We start from the raw sequence: 19,159 nt of genomic DNA on the forward strand, positions 1-19,159 counted from the left end.
TTAATTCCACCCAGCTACCCCTCTGCCTCAGGCTTCAGATGCCTGTTGATTCCAGCACCTCAGCAAGGTGGTGAGAATCCAGGCTAGTCCCTGGATCTGCCGTGGCTGGACTAGGCCTGCTCTCTCCTGCCAGGAGAGCCCAGCCTCTCTCTAGTGGTCCTGCCACAGGAGCAGTGCTTATGCTGGGCCGGAGGCCTGGTTGTCCCGCCCACTCTGTGCCATGTCTGACCTCCATGGTATACAGTCCCAGTGGGACATGACCACTCTCAGCCTAGGATCTAGCCCCTTGGGATGTGCTGCACTGAGCGCTCCCGCTTCCTTTGTGGGAGCCCCTGGCCCAGTGGCTGCCATTTACCCCGCCTCCACCATGCAGGAGGGGGCTCCCCCTCACTCCTTTTACTCTCCTTTTACACAATTAAATTGTAATTTTTCAAACGATCTAAGCTGTGGCTGGTCGGAGAAGCTGCGAACCAGCTGGGCCTTGCCAGAAAGGGGCAGGAGGTGAGGGAGAATCGGCGGGGGCTGCGTCCCCGGAATGAAGAACAAGGACCAAACGGCAGATGGACTCAAGCAGTGTTTCTTAAACGATGTTCCGGGAGACACTGGTGTTCCGTGAACAACTCACAGGTTTGCCGTAGCACCTAGCAATGACCTGCTGCATGTGTGTGTTTCTTCTCTTATTAAAACCAGGTACAATGTTACTACTTCATTGCTGTGATACCTGATTAAATCACTTCCTTTTGGTTTTGCTGGATAGGGTCCTGGTTTTTATTGCCTGACAGTAATTCTTTCAAGGAACTTTTCACAGGTGTTCTGCATAAAAAGTATTATTGTTTGGCGTTCCGGGGTCTCAGAAAGTTTCAGAAGCCTTGGAGGGAACTGTTCTCTTCCCCCTAGCTGGGCAACCCAGGCCCTGGCGAGCTGGGTCTGGTGTCAAGAGAGTTGTCTTGGGATAGAGAACACTAGTCCCCAGGGCTGTTGAGCCAGCTCCAGCACCTAGTATTAAGTCCTCCCTGCTGATTCTGCCAAGCAGCCCATCCCAGCCGCCCCTGCTGCAGGGTAGCACTTGGCCACTTGCCCCATCATAAATCCAGGGCCCTAGAACTCCAGGGGATTGAGCCCGAATTCTCTCAGCTTCTCTTTGTGCTCCAGGTGCAGAGCTGTGGCTTCCTCCTCCCAGCAGCGCTGGATGGCTGCCAGCTTGGAAAGGACACGGTCCAGGCTGCCCTGGAGGGAGAGGGCAGAAAAGCAATGGGTGAAGAACAGCCATTAAAGCAGGGGCAGGTTGTTTTGGGGCCTGGTCGGAGGGCGTTGTAGCTGGATGCCTACAGAGGGCAGGGAGGGAGCACACAGAGCAGATACCAGCTGGTAGCCACTCTTCTGTCTCTGGTTAATTTGGAGCTCAGACCCCCAGCTTTGTGGAGCAGCAGGTTACTCTAAGCAGAGGAACCCAACACCTGGCATAGGCCGAGAGGACTCCCTCAACCCCCAGGTCAGGCACCAGCCCCCAGCCCAGCCACTCACATGCAGGATCTCTTCATATGCTGTCTGCAGGGCGTCGATTTTGCCCTGCAGTGTGGAGATGGTCTCATCCTTCTCTCCCAGCACCTGCTCTCTCTCCTCCTGGGCCTGCTGGATGTCATGCTGGCAAGTTGCTGCCAGAGGGAGACACCAGGGAATCAGAGGAGAGAGGGTGGGAGGGAGGGAATGCTGAATAGTGGTCAGGGATGGTGGGCAGCAGAGCTCAGCGCAAGGGGCTGGAGGTCTTGGCTGCAAGAGGAGGCAAATCAGCAAGCCTGGAGCAGGGCACAGCCGCAAGTGCGGAGGAGAGCTGAATGCATCACAGCGAACATGCCCCTGACCAAGAGCCCTCAGCCTGGGCACAGGGTCCTGGGCAGTGGTATGGAGCGAGGCCCCGGCACTGGCCATGGGGCAGAAGATCACCCAGCAGGGGAGAGACCTAAGCACTCCTTGGGAAGGGGTTAAGAAGCCTTTGCCAAAGGAAGTGAAAGGGGCATGAGACAGACTTGGGGATGGCGGGGGGAGGTCCACCCCCACCGAGAACCGCATCATCCAAGGATGCATTGTTATGTGCCTCCAGAGGCAATGGTTGCACCCTGGCCAGCAGGAGGTGACTGAACAGAGAGCCCCAGCGAGGGGGCGGGTTGTCACCCAGCAGGGGTCCTACCTCAGACAGCTCCTGGAAGCGGGTTCTGCCGGTGGCATGTCCCCAGGGCTGGTGCAGGAGGAAAGGTAGAATCGGGAGCCGGGGGGGGGAGACCTTGTCATCATGATGTTGGCAGAGAATGTCAGGCTGAGAGATACGCAAGCTACCAGGTCACAGATGGGAATCCCACCGTTCCCTTTGGACAAGCAGCTCCGTGAGCAGGAGGGCGGGGCCGAGACGCCGTGGGCAGCAGGACAGAAGAGATGCCAAACACGGCCCCTCCCACAGAGAAGCACATTCCCAGAACCGCCATGGAGCAGGTGATGTGTCTCAGAAATTCCCAGCTGCCCGCTTTGGGAGCGGGGCAGGGGAATGTGGCTGTGCACCACCAGGCAGGCCAGGGTTCCTTCCCGCTGCCTCACAGGGCGAGGGTGACCTCCCGAGCGGCTCCTGGAGCTGCTTTGTCTCCATCTCCAGCTGCCGTACGCCCGTCTCAGTCTGCTGCTGTAGCTCCCGCTACTGTCGGCCCATCTCTGAGACCCAAAGTCGGGGGTGGGGGGGTACTGAAGATGCTGATTGTTGGAGAGAGCCAAAAGGTAACCCCAGGGACGTGCTCCTGCTCCCCTCCTTTCTGTCATAGGCTCCCCTCGGTGCAACATGTCCATCCTCACCTCCCACCTGCAGATAGCGCTGAGGCAAAGGGACTCAGGAACAGGCCCAGGATGGTGCAGGAAGGCCACAGAAAAGCAGCGGCTTGCACCAGGGTTCAGGTTACCCCCGACCACTCTGTCCGACCCTGCCCTGCAGCGCCCCTCGGCGTGAGGGACACCCCCCTTCCCGCCAGAGCCACGGGGAAGAGCGACCCCCGCAAGGGGAGTTTTGCCCATGAGCCCAGCTGTGGGAACCACAGCAGGGTGGGTGTTGGTGCTGCCTAGATCCCGCACCTCTACCTGAGCTTTACCTTCAAGAAAGGGCCCCAGCAGGAGCTAGCGCTGTTGCTAATGGGAGAGGCCAGCATCGGCCTTCCACACGAGGGGACGTGTGGCCAGGGGCAGAGGCTCTAGAGCCTGTTGCTGGGGGCACACCTGCCTCTGACTTGCACGGTGCAGAGGGGCCAAAAGAAACTGGGGGGTGGGGGAATGCTGCTCTGTGGAGATGGGTGGAGTGGGAAGGGGAGCACCCCTCAGGGAGCAGTGTGCAAAGTGGGGGGGGGGTGCAGCCCACCCCCCCCACCCCAGTGTGTGAACTTTCATAAGGGGGATGCAGCACGTTCAGCTGCTGGGGCTCAGGCTCAGCCACCTCGTTAAAAATGCTGAAATCTGTCACTGTTTTCATGGCTGGGGAGTCACGTTTCCATCCTGATTACTAATGTGTTCACGTTCTACAGACTGATCGCCTCACACGCGACAAAGGGGGTTAGGCTTCCTATGAATGTAACCCAAACTTCCATCGGGCTGGCTGACATTAGGTGGGTTGGTGGGGCGGGTGGCGTACTCATTGCAGGGATGAAATGTGGGGCCCGGCAGACGTGTACTCAGCCCTGATCTAAGGGGCACTGCAGCCCTTGCGGGGGAGGGCTTTGGAGGGGAGCAATAGGTGCGTGGGGGCCTTGTTCACCAGCCCAGTTGTGCTCCGTTCCGTGGGACAGCTGGGGGTGCCCATGGGAACGGAGAATGTGGCCTTCAGCTGCAGCTGCCTCTGCCTGCGTGGGAAGCACTTTGGGGGGTTCAGCTACCCCTCCAGCTTTGGTCAGCAGCCAGTTGCAGCTGCCTAATCGTATCTCGCAGCCTCCCTCCCCACCAGGAGGTGCTGACAACCTGGGGAGGGCTCCCTCTTAAAGCGGCAGCACACCCCAACCCACAAGCTTTCGGCAACTGCCCCTCACCTTCATAAATGTCTTGCTTGTCATCCCGCTCCAGCTCCTGCTCCAGCTCCAGCAGCCGCTGCTTGAGGCCTTCTCCGTCAGCCTTGGCCACGTCCCTCCGAAGGACTGCTGGCAGCGGAGACACAGAGCTCAATGGACAGGGTGGAACCTCCTCCCCTCATGTGTTGCCCCCCTCCCCCGGCAGGTGTCTGGCAAGGCTGCCCTAAGCAGCATTTGGGCCAGGGACGCACCTATGTCGGGTCAGGACTGGAGCCATAGGGAGTGCACAGGACTACAATCCCTGGCACTTCCCTTTCACCGTCGGTGCCTGGTGCTCAGAGGGCCCTCCGGATCGGCTGGTGTTTCAGTGCCAGGTTCCTGTTGTGATCAGTGATCACTGTACTGCCGGACGCAGCATCTTCCAGCGCTGGAGGGGAGCCGAGACCTTGACTGCCTGTGGTCACCAGCTGGCCCCTGCTCGTTTCCCAAGTGCCAGGGCTGAGATACTCAGAAGAATTTAAGCACCTCATGTCCAGTGATTTCAATGGGAGTTAGGCAGTTAGATACCTCTGGGGACCTGGGCCCAGCACACAAGTTCTGATTCCTGGGCCAAAGTGACAGATTCATTCACGGCTTCTAAGGCCCACTGTGATTACCACATCTGACTCCCTGGCTACACTGGCCATAAAACTTCCCTGAATGAATTCCTCTTTGGAACTAGAGGCTCGCTTAAATCACCGCTGGGTGTAGTGCTAAAATCCCAGTGACAGAGAAGCCACCACAACCCTTGGCAAGTTGTTTCCATGGTTTCTTGCCCTGGGCCAAGTATGTTCTGCTTTCCTGAAGTTCTTCCTTGGAGTTTCGATATCAACATGATATTTTTCTTCACTTCCTGTTCTAAGCTGTTGCACAGCATCCCAGAACCTTGTGAAACAGTGAAACAGCTGCTGCATGCTACCCCAGGGGTGGCTGCATTGTTGTGGGGAGGAGGTGGGAGGGACTCCTAGACATAACGCGTACAGCGGTTCAGAGGCTCTACCAGCTGAAAGGGGCTGGCAAGATATACACCAGTCGGCCTGAATCTGGTCACACTTACAGGGGCAGAACTCACTGACTTTGCTGGAGTTATTTCAGTTTGACATTGATGTCACTAAAAGCCCCACTGGGCTCGTTACTAAGACAGCAGGTGCCTCTCATGAGGGCAGTGAAGAGTGATTGCTCTCATATGGGCAGCTCAGTGGTTCTCAACAGTTGTCTCTCCGCGAAGGGAGAAAACTCCCCTCAGTCTGGTTCTCCAGCTGGTATCAAGCCCCCATGAAGCAGGACACGTGTCCCCAAGAAGCCGACGAGGCTTTTACCCAGGTGCTTTTTCAGGATGTCGACCTCCAGGGCTGCTTTCCTGTATTTCTCCTCCGCTTCATTTTCTGCAGTGAGAGAGATGGTATGCTACGGCCGAGCCGAGGCAGAGGATGAGATAAGCTCTGGGTGAGAATGGCCAGGCACAGGGCTGTATCCAGCACGCAGGCAGAGTTCCAAGGGTTTAGTCACCAGCAACAGGGGCCAGATCTTCCAAAGATCTACACTCACATTGAGGCTTCTAAATCAGGGCCAGATTTTCAGCAGGGCTCAGTCCCCAGTGACTCCCACTCTGGGCCAGATTTCACAATGGTGAGTGCCTGACCCACCTTTTTCAGTGAGCGCTCTTTGGACGATCTGTCCCACAGAACCTGTTTACCCTCCTGCCCTGTGAAAACTCAGTACAGTTTTGCATTTGAATCAGACTTGCCTCCATGTAGCAAGCAGGGCATGGGCCAGAGGTCAAACTAGCAAGAAGAGCCATTTTTCCAGTTTGGTTAAAAAAAAAACAGTCATTCAAGGGCTGCAATGCATGCGAGTACAAGACAGTCATGAGGAAATAACATCAAACTGTACTTTTTGTTTAAAGTACAGTTTAAAGAACAGCGCGCACAAAATGATTTGTAATGTGATACACGTATTGCAGGATGTTCACAGACGTTTTACTTATTCTGTTTCCTCATATTTGCGTGTGTGTTTGTACCACTCTCTTCCTGATTTTTTTTCCCCCGAACCTGTCTCTTTGGAGTTATCCAGTGTTTTGAGATCGCCTATCGTTTGCTGTGTAGCTACGAGTTGTTCATTGTTTGGCTTTTAGACGTTTGCCGGTGAGCGAAAATAATCAGGCGGTTCCCTTTGGTTGGTTGGGTTTGGTTGTTTGTTTTTACTTTGCAGTTACAGCGTTGAGCCACAAAGAAGTCCTTCAAGAGCTGCAGGCGGCTCAGAAGCTGCGGGCTGCAGACCTCTGGCCTCGGCCATTACGTGGGCGTAAGCCAGTAACAAAGCTCTAACCATTCCTGGGCCAGTTGGGGCAAGGAATCGTGTCTGGGATATGGTGCTTGCGGCAGCTGTAGGGAATGCCTGCTTGCTTGGGCTTAGGCAGAACATATCTCTGGGAATCAGACGGTTCTAGTTCACTGACACTGGTTAAAGCAGGGGCTCCTGGATATGGAAGTGCTGGGGAGTTCCCTCCAACAGCTTGTGCCTAGCAGCCTTCCAGCATCCTGTCATCGCACACTGCCATGTGCTTCCATTTTAAAGGCCCTGGGGAGGGGGAGGCTGGGGCCTGGGAGGGCCAGTCTCTGATTGCTAACTTCCGCCAGGCTCGTGAGTTTATTAACCGCTTAGAAAAGGCCGTTAGATGCTGCCACCTCCTGTTTCTCATCAGAATGCCGGAGCGGCTGTGCTGTGGCAACAGTGGGGGTCTGTGGGGGAGAGAGGATGAGAAAGCGCAAGAACTGTTGTTCCACTGGGAATGAGGCATCCCATCAGCCTGGCGTTCCCAGCCGAGGCTTTCTGGAGCCTGCAGCTAAGTCAGCCTCTGGCGCTGGGTCTGGGATGGACAGGAGCACCTTGCAGATTGTGTGATGGACTCCACACTCACCTGCCGCGTTCTTCTTTTTCTCCTGTTTCCCTCCTTTCTTCCCCTTCCTTCTGCTCCCCGGGGCCATTGCTTGTTTTGTTCTGCAAATAGAAATTGACAAGAGATATTGACGCCTGTGCTTTGCAGTCCTCCCAGAGGACAGCTCAGCGGAGAATCCTCTGTGCTGGCCACTGCTGGAGATGAGGTAGTGGATTCGAGAAGTGGCCCAATTTGGCAAGTCCTGTGCTCCTAAGACACACAGCAAATGGGAACGGCTGTTGTGGCTGGGATGCATGGCAGAGGTAGAACTCCTGCCCGTGCTCTGCTCTGGGGCTGCACCTTCAGGGAGTAGGAACCAGGGAGCTAGGTAGACCCAAAGAGCTCCCCAGAATAAAGGCAAAGTCCACTGACCATCCTGCAGTGGTGAAAAGAGACAGTTACAGAGCACAAGCCGATGTCCCTGGTTCAGTGCAACTGATGGAGGACTCAGAGCCAGGGGAGCAAACCAGGACAACAGTCTTACCCCTAGCCTCGCTCAGGCAGTCGTCTCTGCACTCAGCCCCCCAGCTTCCTGGAGCACTGTTAGTGTCCCATCTCTCGCTGCCCCGGCTTTAAGGCAGTTGAAAGTCCCTTCCTGCCCAACTTTTGGCTCGGATCCTGGTCTCTCTTGTGTGAATTGAAGTAAGGGTACTGAAGGCGTGGGCCGACTCCAGCTCTGCACTGGTGTGTCGCTGCTCAAAGTCCAGCCCTAAGCATTCAGCCCAAGCTCTGTCACACAGACCTAGCTTAAGGCTTTAGAATCGTGCAGTTCCCATACGTGCCATGTCCCCAGCTCCCTGCAGACACCACAATGATCTCTCTGCAGGGCTGAGCAGCTCCGGGTTTCAAACCACTCACAAGAGCTGTCCGCAGGGGCCAGCAGAGATAGAGACAGGGGAAGTGACTCACCTTGGGCCACAAGGGAAATCACTGGGAACTAAAAGTTGAGTCTTGATGCCCAGCCCCTGGCTTTAACCGTCAGGATCCACTTCTCCTTCTTGTCCCAGGCAACCACTTTTTTCCACTGGCTGCATTCAGAGCATCAGCATTGTGCTTCTATTGCTGATTACGTTGATCTCCGTGGAACTCCAAAGGGAAAAAGGCTTTTAAACAGCAATTTCCGCTCAAGATGCAATTGACTCCCCCTGAATACCTGGAAGTGAAGAGCTTATTATTCCTTGATATGCCGCAGTTATCCAACAGGAAATGTAACCAACCCGGTCTGAGTAGCACTGGGCAAGCCAATCAGAGGTGAGGAGAAACAGAGGCTCGGTAGCCAGGAGCCTATCCTGGCCACGCAAGGCAAACGTTTTGCATTGCTAGGCAGCGAGCCCATTTGCTGCTATGGTGACAGAGGGAAGCTTGGCAGAGATGGGGTAAAACACTGAACAGGAACTGGCAGTGTTGCAGCCTGGCTGGCTGTGAGCCGTCAGAGACAACGTAAGGCGGTGGAATGGGAGAGGACAGGCCTTACGCAGTGTTGCTCTGTCTTGCACACACATGCACACTCATGACAATGAAGTCCAGCAAAGGCATAACATGGCGGGCACCGGCCCACAAATGCACGGAGTTGGCCTGGCTCAGTCTCGTGCTCACACACGCATTGTCCACACTTCCAAGTGCAGCATTGGCCAGGCAAAAGCCCACCGTGATTGGGGGTCGTTAGTCACTGCAGAAATCTCAGGAGCAATCAGGAGACCGCTCATTGTGCAGCAGCATTAATGGGGCACAGTTGAATCCTCTTGACCAAGAGAGTAGCAGAGTAGCAGCCACAAAGGGGAACATACACAAATATCAAAGCCCACGGGGATTTCCTGCCCCCTTCCCCCACCTGATCGTTCTTCTGCTAGAGGTGGTGGCACCTGCTTTAGAAGTTACATCTAAACACACCATTGCACCCAAATGTGTGTGTTCTCATAGGGGCGACCACACTTTGGTTTCTGTGCAACACGGCCTTGGTCAGCTCACTTCCCCAGTCTGCACCTCAGTTTCTGCATGCGTGACAAGAGGACCCTACCAGAGGAAGGAACCCAGCGGAAGAGTGAGGGTTCATAAATGTTCCTGGTGCACTTTGAAGGTTCAACATTCGATACAGGCTGAGTCACGTCTTTGGCCAGAGCAAGAGATGAGGGTCTGCCTGTCTGCCCCTCAGTAAACCAAATCCCAAGCCTTTACGCTGCCTTGAAATCACAGGAGTTTCACCAGAGCAGGTGCTTCCGGGGACCAGGCCCCAAGTTTGCTAACCCTGGATTTATTAACTTTGGCAAGTCGCTCCTGAGCTGCAGTGTGGTCACTGTTCTGGAGAACAGAGGAGCACTCAATTCCAGAGCTCATATCCCCCCACATGGAGCAACTTCCGATCTGCTCGTCCCAGTTTCACACACTAAGGGCCTCACTCTCCTCTCTTGTCCATTGGTGTCAAGCAGAGTAACTCCACAGAGGTGAATGGAGTGACTGCAAGGTAAAGCCAGGGTGAGAGCAGAATCCAGGCCTTGGCTTTGTCTGTATGCAGAAACTTTGTTAATCAGTGTATAAATGTGAATGCACAGACATAAAGACAGAAACGTATTTCAGCATTTTAAAGGAGATGGATGAGCCTGAGACCCAACAGATGATTGTGCTGCACCGCCTTTACAAAATTTCATGCCTCCTCAAGGACTCCCCCCCCCCACCCACTTTGCACACCCCGGTGTATAGAATGCAACTGTAAAGCACTGCACTAGTTTCATACAGCCAGTGCTTATACAGTCCTTCTCAGACGTAGATCTTCAGTACTTGACAAGCATCATTTACACATATTTTGCAAATGGGGAAACTGAGGCACATATAAGAGACATGGCGAAGGTCACAAAGCGGATCAGTGATAGAGCTTGGAGCAGAACCAAGAAGACTAGCTCCCTAATGTTGTGTCCTGTTGGAAGAACTCTGCCCTCACTTTAATTCTAGTTAAATGATGAGACCCCTCCCTATTGGATTATTGCAGAGGCAGATGGGTGAGTAACACGATCACTCAGTTCCTGCAGGTCTCGGGCTCCTTGGGTGAGATCTTAAATCCATTCAAGTCCCCTGGAGTCTTTCCGTAGATTTGAATGGGGTTTGGACCAGGTCCACAGTGCTTGTTATGTTTTGCCCAACATAGCCTGCTTAACCCCCACAAGTTCTGTCACCGGGAAGTTGTGGCAATCATTAGCTTGCCTGTTTGATACCCTGCGGTGATCACATGAGTTTGAATATTAACCAAAATACATTAGTATGCAAAGGAAAAAGCCTCAAGAACATGGCACTGGACTGATGTGGAAATATTTGAGGTCAGTAGTATAATTCTAAGGAAAACTCTCCCGGGTAATTAAAGCCAGGCAGAGTATTGTCTGTTTCCAGAAATATTTACAAGCCCCCAAAAGGCAATGGAGTAAAATTTGTGCATCTCATGTCGACCTGTATTGATTTATAGGCGGTCAGCTGGCACATGGCCCCTTTGCAACTAGTATATTTGATAGCAACCCGTTGGGGGTGCTTCCAACCAGAGAATGAGCCGGAATTTTTGCAGGGAATGAACATTCTCAGAGCAGAAGGTCCACGTGAGGTTAGTGAGGCTGAAGTGATGCTTGGACAGTGACTGCAGGGGGAAATTTCATTTAGCGCTATGAAACCGTTGTCACTCCAAGGCTGGCTGAATTGTGCTGTATACCAAGGTTGGATAAGCTCTGCACAGCCACTTAACCCGTGTATGGCAACATACCACAGTGCAGAGCATTTATGTGAAAAGTTACTGTGCTATAACAGAACGGCGACGCAATGTTTGTGCACAACACAGTGCTGTGAGATAATTAAACAGCAAGTTCTGATACAGGGTAGCGTGTCCCTTTAAAGAGCAAGGAGCCCTGCAGCAACTTAACCCTGTTCTGTTATACCTGCGTGGGGCATTGCTGGTCTGAAGGAGCTCGGCAGAGGAGACTGACTGGGCAGCAAAATAGATAGACAGCTCTTGTAGGGGTAGAAAGCCCCTTGGAGCTGAGGACTGTGGCCTATCTAACCCTTCACAGGAGATAGGGTTGCTGAATGGACCAAAGCCCAAGCACCCTTAAGACAAACTCTGGCAGCTGAGGTTGGGCTGATGAGTCTTTCGTTTTGTGTTTTGATGCCTTTTGGCTAAAGGGTTCTGTTATCCCAGAAGGGGCTGATCTCTCCAGTGGGGTCAGCTGGAGGGTTAAGATATCTATTGCAGGAGAAGGCTGAGGACTGCGGTGGGGAAGCTGAGGCAGAGTGGCTGAAATTTCACACTCTGGCATGAAGGGGGGCTCTGAGAAGGTCCTGAAATGGGTCCTTTGTACAAACTTTGCAACAGTTTGTGTGCTTTCTGTCCTGCAGGAAAGCTACTGCTGCTGCTAACTTGCAAGTAATTTCCACAGTTGCCATGGAAGAGTTGAATATCCAGGCTGAGGCAGCGGAAAGGAAGGCACTGCTCTGAGTCACTTTTTCAGAACACTCCAGAGTGGGCTCCACAAAGGCAGACGAGATCCATGCCCCAAGAAAGGACACATAAAATGTAAGCAAGCACGTGCATGTCAATATGTTATTTAGTCAGGATAAGTTGCAAACACTGCATTGCTCAGTTTGTGGCATATGGTGGTTTCCACCCCACTTTATAGCCTCAGCTTCTGGGGTAATGTTTTTTTGTTTTTGAGAATCTCAGTTGTTATTTAAAAGCAAAAACTAAACTTCTGGCCCTCATAGCTGTGGAGAAGAACTTTCTAAACTTCCATTAATGTTAAAAAAAAAAAAAAAAAATAAGAACCCAAAACCAACCCATGACCTTTCATGTTTTTTTTGCTAGCTTGAAAGATTGCCAAAAAGTCACAAAAGAGCTCTGCTCTTCTCCCTTCTTAATTCCCTCTGCAATCTCCCTTGAGAGTTTACAGTTCTGTTTTACACACATTCAAACCCATTGCAGATGGGGTGGGGAATGAAGAAAGTAGTTGTAATTTCAGAGGAGGTTTTCCTTCCGTGCCATTTTTGCAAAATAGAGCATCCTAAAAAGAACCCAGTAAAACAGTCCAGCATGTTGGTTTCAGAACATTTCATGAACTGGCAATGCTTATTATTGCAAACACCACTAAGAGCCCTCTGTGTCATCGGTCCACAGCTAGCTTTTTTTGTTTCCTGCAGAAGGATTTTTTTTGACACTGGTTTTGGATGCAATTAGGTTAATTCTTATTCTTGGTGATCCTGCTACAAATCCCTCCATTTTTTTTTCCTGGTAGAAAATAGCTGTGAGATGAGACTGTATAGTTTCCCAGATATACCTGATGGGATGGAGGGGAGGGGAAAGTGAGGCAGTCAGTGAGTCTGTTCCTGTGGAATTCAGTTATGCTCCCAGTGCAGGATTTACTGAGTTCTTGTTTAAAATTTTGCATTTACTGTTTAAGCGTAGAGATACACATTTTGTGATCTCACGGAGGTGCATATGGTGAACCTGCCATCCCCAGGTTACAAGCCAGATTTCATTAGCTTCCTTGGCACCACTTCTCCTAAAAAGCTTTCATCCACAGAACTAAAGAAGTGAGAACTTGACCTGCGTGAGTCTACAGGGGATGTATCCAAAACTGTTTGACTGCATTGGACTGTGAATTAGACATTTTGATCATCATCTTGCAAACCTGCTGAGCTTGGCTAGCGGGAGCAGTCCCCTCTGCACTCATGGAAACTCTTTGTGGGAGCAAAGTTCTGCATGTGTCAAGAGCGGGCCTGTGGTCTTTTGGGACATGTGCATTTTACAGCTTGTCACAAGGTAAACCCAAGTGTGCTCATAAAGGCTTTTGTCTGTAGAAGATACAAGGTCACTGGTGTCAACACACTTGAAAGTAAGTTTCTCTTTTTATACCCTTGTGGGACTGGCGGGAGAGAAACTTCGTGAGAACAGGGAAGTGTGTGACTTTATAAGGGTAAGTTAACTTGGCACAGCGATCTTTACAGAGGAATGGACAGAGAAAAACACACCACCAATGACTGGAAGCCTCCAGGTGCAGGTTCAGTTTAATAAGAAATAAGAACAAAACATAAGAATGGCCATTACTGGCTCAGACAAAAGGTCCGTATAGCCCAGCATCCCGTCTGCCGAGAGTGGCCAGTGCCAGGTGCCCCAGGGGGGTGGACCGAAGACAGTGATCAGAATGACTTGTCTCTTGCCATCCATCTCCAGCCTCTGACAAACAAAGGCCAGGGACACCATTGCCACCCCCGGCTAATAGCCTTTTATGGACCTAACCTCCATGACTTTATCTAGCTCTTCTTTGAACTCTCTTATTGTCTTAGTCTTCACAGCCTCCTTTGGCAAGGAGCTCCGCGAGCTGACTGTGCGCTGGGTGAAAAAGAACTTTATTACTTTTAAACCTACTACCCATTTATTTCATTTCGTTTCCTCTAGTTCTTATATTATGGGAACAAGTAAATAACTTTTCTTTATTCACCCGCTCCACACCCCTCAGGATTTTATACACCTCTATCGTATCCCCACTCAGTCTCCTCTTTTCTACACTGAAAAGTCCCAGTTTCTTTAACCTCTCCTCATATGGGACCCATTCCAAACCTCTAATAATTTTAGTCGCCCTTTTCTAAATCTTTTCTAATGCCAAAATATCTTTTCTGAGGTGAGGAGACCACATCTGTGTGCAATATTCAAGATGTGGACGTATCATAGTTTTATAAAGGGTGAGTAAAATATTCTTTGTCTTAGTTTCTATCACTTTTTAAATAATTTCTAACAACCTGTTTGCATTTTTGACTGCCTCTGCACACTGCATGGATGTTTTCAGAGAACTATCCACAATAACCCCAAGATCTCTTTCCGGATAAGTTGTAGCAAATTAGCCCCCATCATATTGAATGTATACTTGGAGTTATTTTTTCCAATGTGCGTTACTTTACACTTACACACATTAAATTTTTTTGGCCATTTTGTTGCCCAATCACTCAGTTTGGTGAGATCTTTTTGAAGTTCTTCACAGTCTGTTTTCATCTTGACTGTTTTGAACAGTTTAGTATTGTCCGCAAACTTTACAACCTCGCTACTTATCCCTTTCTCTAGATTGTTTATGGCTTCTCTAGTCAATAATTTGACAGAGTGGACTCAACCTGCAAGTTTTGCATTTCCCACACCCTGCAAATTGCTGCAACCTGCTTGCTCCATTTCCTGATTTTTATTTATGTATTTTCACTGAAAATTCTCCATTTGAAGAAAAAGGAACCTGTTTTTTTTAAAAAAATTTTTGTAAAAGGGAAATGCAGCTTTTGTACGATATCTGTATAATAATTCAGCTCGCCACAAAACAACATGGGGGGAGGTAGCTGATTGAGGATGAGCAGTGGAGTCAACAATTAAGCAAGCAAAGTCTTTTTTGGTTTGTTGCCTTTATGACCCTATTATAACTGAGAAAGGATGTCTTGGAATCATAAGCATCAGGCTTTTTATCCTGATTGCCTGGAATGTGCAGATTCAGATGGTGGCAGGCGGTACTTCAGCAGCAGATGCATTGGGAACTAGGGGGTAATAGTATAAGAGGAGTGGGTGTCTCTCAGAGACTTACAGATCAAGACTTCTGTTTGCTTTGCGTCGATAGCAACGATTCCATGCAGCGATTTTGATAGGATGGGTCTTTGTCCTTGGCCAACGTTTCCCCTCCTCCTGCTGACCTGCAGGGTTCTTTGTGATGGCTGTTGTCCTCCACCCTCGAGGTCACTGCAGAGCAATGGTGCTGGGAACAGGGGGCTCGTGAGAGACTGTGATGGAATGAAAGGTGCTGTACGTGATGGTGGTCAGGCATTTACTTCTTTTAAGGATACTGCATGCACCCGACACACAAACAGGTCTGGGTGGATAAAAATCAGGATATTTATTTTCAAATTTAAATCAGTGTGTTTATTTACATGTTGCTAATTGTCTACTTTCCACTCACTTTGCAGTAAAATTGGCAACACCAATGTCTCATATTTTGTTTCTTGCATTTTTCTAATTGTTAATACAAGTTCAGGTTTTTATATACATTTCTTTTCGCACTAAAGTTTCACAGTTAAAATTCTCATTAGTGCTGAAAAAAGTCTGGGCCTTCTAACATCTGTGAGACTTCCCCATACGCAAACAGCCCTGACTACACAGTATTTGCAAGCAACCTCATCATGTAATGTATTAAACTTCCTCAGAAAAAACTATGCTGAAATGCACTGACCAGTTTTTGCTCCTCCATCGGGGTTTGTTGCTTGCAATCAACAGGGCCTGTGTTCCTGAGTCACTCTCAAGCATTTCTTCCTTGACAATATGATTTGGGAGTACTTAAATAGGGCTTGTTTTGTAAAAGTCAGATAAGCAATCCAGCCACTAAAAGTACTTGTTTGTTATAAAACCTGAACTGATTAAATAGTTCATTAAACTTTAATCTCATGGTGCAATGGCACTAACTTTCACACTACTTTTTACAACTGCAACGACATTAAAAAAGCATCTGTGAGGTTAGCAGATCAGATGCTAAGGTCCTCAGGTCTCAGCAGAATACTGACCAATACCTTGTAGGAATTACTTGGGCTTAACTGGATGCTGCTAGTATTGTTAAAAGAGGTATTAGAATTACAAGAACGTGTTTTGTGGTTAGACTTTATTGAATGTTTGTGAACTGCTACCTGGATTCACCTCAACTAGAATATGTCTTTCCTGTATTGAAAGATAATATCCAAGTGGTTTTATTGGCATCAACTAGATGTGGTCATCACTAGGCGTAATAACCTCAAAAACGTCCTTCTGACACGCAGCTATCATAGTGCTGACTGTGATACAGATCACTCGCTAGTTTGCTCCAAGCTCAAGCTGAGACCCAAGAAGCTGTACCGCTCTAAACCTGCTGGAAGGCCCCGCATTGACGCCAGAAAGACGGCAAACTCGGAGAAAGCTGAAAAGTTCAGAGAGACCCTCCAGGAAAATCTGCGCAGCGGCCCTGGGGGCGCCGATGCGACATCCAAATGGCGACATCTGAGGGATACAGTTTACAACACGGCCTTGTCGGTGTTTGGAAGAAGAGCTAGAAACACGAACGACTGGTTCGAAGTTAACTCCGATGAGATGATTCCAGTCATTGAAAAGAAGCACGCTGCACTCCTGGAGTACAAACGCTCACCGAGCCAGAGTACCCAGGAAGCACTTAGAGTGGCCAGAAGAACAGTGCAGCAGACAGCCAGGCGCTGTGCCAACAACCACTGGCTCCAGCTATGCAGCAGCATCCAGACCTGTGCTGACTTTGGTAATCTCAGAGGAATGTACGAGGGTATGAGGAAGGCATTAGGACCCACCCAGAACAAGATGGCACCTCTGAAATCCGAATCTGGTGAAGTCATCGCTGATAAAGCCAAACAGATGGAGCGCTGGGTCGAGCACTACTCCGAGCTGTACTCACGCGAGAACGTTGTGGTTGACACAGCCCTCGATGCCGTCGAGCTCCTACCAGTAATGGACGAACTGGATCAAGAACCGACTGTGGATGAACTGAAGAGAGCCATTGACAGCATTGCAGCAGGAAAGCCCCCTGGTCAGGATGGTATACCACCAGAGGTAATCAAATGTGCTGCGGACACACTCCTGGAACCCCTACATGAGCTACTGTGCCTGTGCTGGAAAGAGGGTGAGGTTCCACAGGATACGCGCGACGCTAACATTGTAACGTTGTATAAGAACAAAGGAGACAGAAGCGACTGCAACAACTACCGTGGAATCTCCCTCCTAAGCGTCACTGGTAAACTGTTCGCTCGCATCATCCTTGGCAGACTCCAGAAGATTGCTGAGAGGGTGTACCCCGAATCGCAGTGTGGATTCCGCGCAGAGAGGTCTACCGTTGACATGGTCTTCTCTGTAAGGCAGCTGCAGGAGAAGTGCAGGGAGCAGAGAAAGCCACTCTACATAGCCTTCATCGACTTGACCAAGGCTTTTGACTTGGTCAGCAGGGATGGTCTGTTCAAACTGCTCCACAAGATAGGCTGTCCTCCACGGTTACTCAAGATGATCCAGTCGTTCCACGAAGACATGAGAGGAACCATCCAATATGACGGCGCATTGTCGGATGCTTTCAGAATCAGGAGCGGCGTCAAACAAGGATGCGTGCTTGCTCCGACATTGTTCGGGATCTTCTTCGCACTCCTCCTGAAGCATGCCTTTGGATCTTCAACAGAGGGCATCTTGCTGCACACAAGATCTGATGGGAAACTGTTTAACCTTGCAAGGCTGAAAGCTAAGTCTAAGGTGCAGGAAGTCCTCATCAGAGACATGCTGTTCGCAGACGATGCTGCTGTAGTGTCTCACATAGAAGACCAGCTTCAAAAACTGCTGGATCAGTTCTCTAAAGCGTGCAAGGACTTTGGGCTTACCATCAGCCTAAAGAAGACAAACGTACTCGGTCAGGATGTTGCTGAATCCCCATCAATCAGCATTGACAACTATACGTTAGAGGTCGTCCACGAGTTCGTTTACCTCGGGTCCACCATCACTGACACCCTGTCGTTGGACACTGAGCTAAATAAGAGGATCGGAAAAGCGGCCGCAACTCTGTCCAGACTCAGCAAGAGAGTGTGGAATAACAACAAGCTGTACACTCACACCAAAATGCAAGTCTACAGAACCTGCATCCTCAGCACCCTCCTTTATGGCAGCGAGACTTGGACCCTGTATGCCCGCCAGGAAAAGAGGCTGAACGTCTTCCACTTGTGCTGCCTCAGGCGCATCCTTGGAATATCATGGAAGGACAGAGTGACCAACACCGCCGTCCTCGAGCAAGCTGGAATCCCAACCATGCACACCCTCCTCAGGCAGCGTTGACTCCGCTGGCTTGGCCACATCCACAGGATGAACGATGGAAGGATTCCAAAAGACATCCTGTATGGTGAGCTAGCCTCTGGCAAAAGACCTCCCGGACGCCCCCAGCTGCATTACAAAGATGTCTGCAAGAGAGACCTCAGAGAGGTAGACATCGAGCTGGACAACTGGGAAGAACTAGCAGACAACTTCAGCAGATGGAGGCAGGGGTTACACAAGGGCCTTCAGAAGGGCGAGTTGAAGATCAGACAGCTAGCAGAGGAGAAGCGAGTGCACAGAAAGCACAATAAGGACTTGCCAGACACCCACTACATCTGCAAGAGATGCAGCAAGGACTGTCACTCTCGTGTGGGTCTTTATAGTCACAATAGACGCTGTAAATGAAGTCTTCAATTGAAACTTTAAAGGGCGCGATCCATAGTCTATGCAGACTGAAGGATGCCTACCTACCTGAGTACATCACGAGCCAGGATAGATGTTAATGCCAAGTGCTGATTTCCAACAAAAAACATTGCATCCTGCCTAACAGGAAAGGTCCGTCAACAGCAGAGGAACCACTGTGGGACAGTAAAGAGGATAAAAGATTGTTGTGGCTTGGTTGTCCCCTTGGTGAAGAAGAGTCATGCAAGTGGATTCCTTATGTCAGCTGAGCTTGCAGCTGGCTCAGAGCACAAGGGATAAAGGGGATAAGAACCCCTAAGAAGAAGGAACTGTGTGCTGCTTATAGCAAGATTTATGAGCCACGAGCAAGAGACCCATGGCACTTGTGCTGGGTTAGGCCTAATATAGAGCTAGTTTACTAAAAAAGCTTCTGTTATCTTTGGAAACTAAACATTGTAACTCAGGTGTATGTTTAATCTGCTTTAACTTTGTAAATAGCTCTTGTTTCCTTTTCCTTTGTCATAAATCTTTATTACGGGTCTGATTTCAAGCCCAGGTGTTGAACAGACGGGTGCTACCCCACCCCCTGGCTTGGGTGGATTCCACTATACACAGGGCCTACAGTTTGGTTCAATGGCTTTCAACAGTCCCATTGTACAAATTGTTTCAGATCCTGGCCTACAAGCATTGCCCTGGGTGTGACAGCTCAAGTCCATTTGGCCTGAGTGCAGTGACTGGCCTCGCATGATTGCCTGTAAACTGAGTGCTGTGTTGCTTTGCAGCATAAGGGAGCATCCTTCAGTAAGATGGGGGAGTGGAGGGAAAGAGAGAACCAAGGGGGCAGTGTGACTCTTGGGCTAGGTTGACAGGGGACCAAAGCTGTTTCCCCCTAGATAACCAGTTAAAGGGAGCTCTCTGCAGAAC

General features: G+C 50.3%; 1 protein-coding gene across 3 annotated transcripts; it reads right to left on the reverse strand.

The window, feature by feature from the left end:
- Positions 1–87: 87 nt before the first annotated feature.
- DRC12 (dynein regulatory complex subunit 12 homolog) lies at positions 88–8,192 on the reverse strand. Of its 3 annotated transcripts, none has more exons than XM_074977074.1 (5): positions 7,918–8,192; positions 6,991–7,070; positions 4,053–4,157; positions 1,525–1,655; positions 88–1,227 (listed from the first exon to the last, which is right to left on the reverse strand). In XM_074977074.1, exons 2-5 carry the CDS (start codon positions 7,055–7,057, stop codon positions 1,099–1,101), a joined length of 432 nt encoding a protein of 143 aa, XP_074833175.1. In that variant the 5' UTR covers positions 7,058–7,070; positions 7,918–8,192; the 3' UTR covers positions 88–1,098. The 3 variants fall into 3 exon arrangements, with proteins under 3 accessions (XP_074833175.1, XP_074833173.1, XP_074833174.1); XM_074977072.1 differs by having other exon boundaries at positions 4,053–4,160; XM_074977073.1 differs by lacking the exon at positions 7,918–8,192 and adding an exon at positions 7,493–7,629 and having other exon boundaries at positions 4,053–4,160.
- Between the last annotated feature and the right edge of the window lie 10,967 nt (positions 8,193–19,159).

This window comes from Carettochelys insculpta, chromosome 25 (assembly GCF_033958435.1).
Source record: "Carettochelys insculpta isolate YL-2023 chromosome 25, ASM3395843v1, whole genome shotgun sequence".
NCBI lineage: Eukaryota > Metazoa > Chordata > Testudines > Carettochelyidae > Carettochelys > Carettochelys insculpta.

Coding starts and splice junctions, on each gene's coding strand:
- DRC12 (XM_074977072.1), bottom strand. CDS start 7,057: ATGGCCCCGGGGAGCAGAAGGAAGGGGAAGAAAGGAGGGAAACAGGAG. Junction 1,656..4,052: donor CAAGCAAGACATTTATGAAG/GTGAGGGGCAGT, acceptor TCCCTCTGGCAG/CAACTTGCCAGCATGACATC. Junction 1,228..1,524: donor CATATGAAGAGATCCTGCAT/GTGAGTGGCTGG, acceptor CTCTCCCTCCAG/GGCAGCCTGGACCGTGTCCT.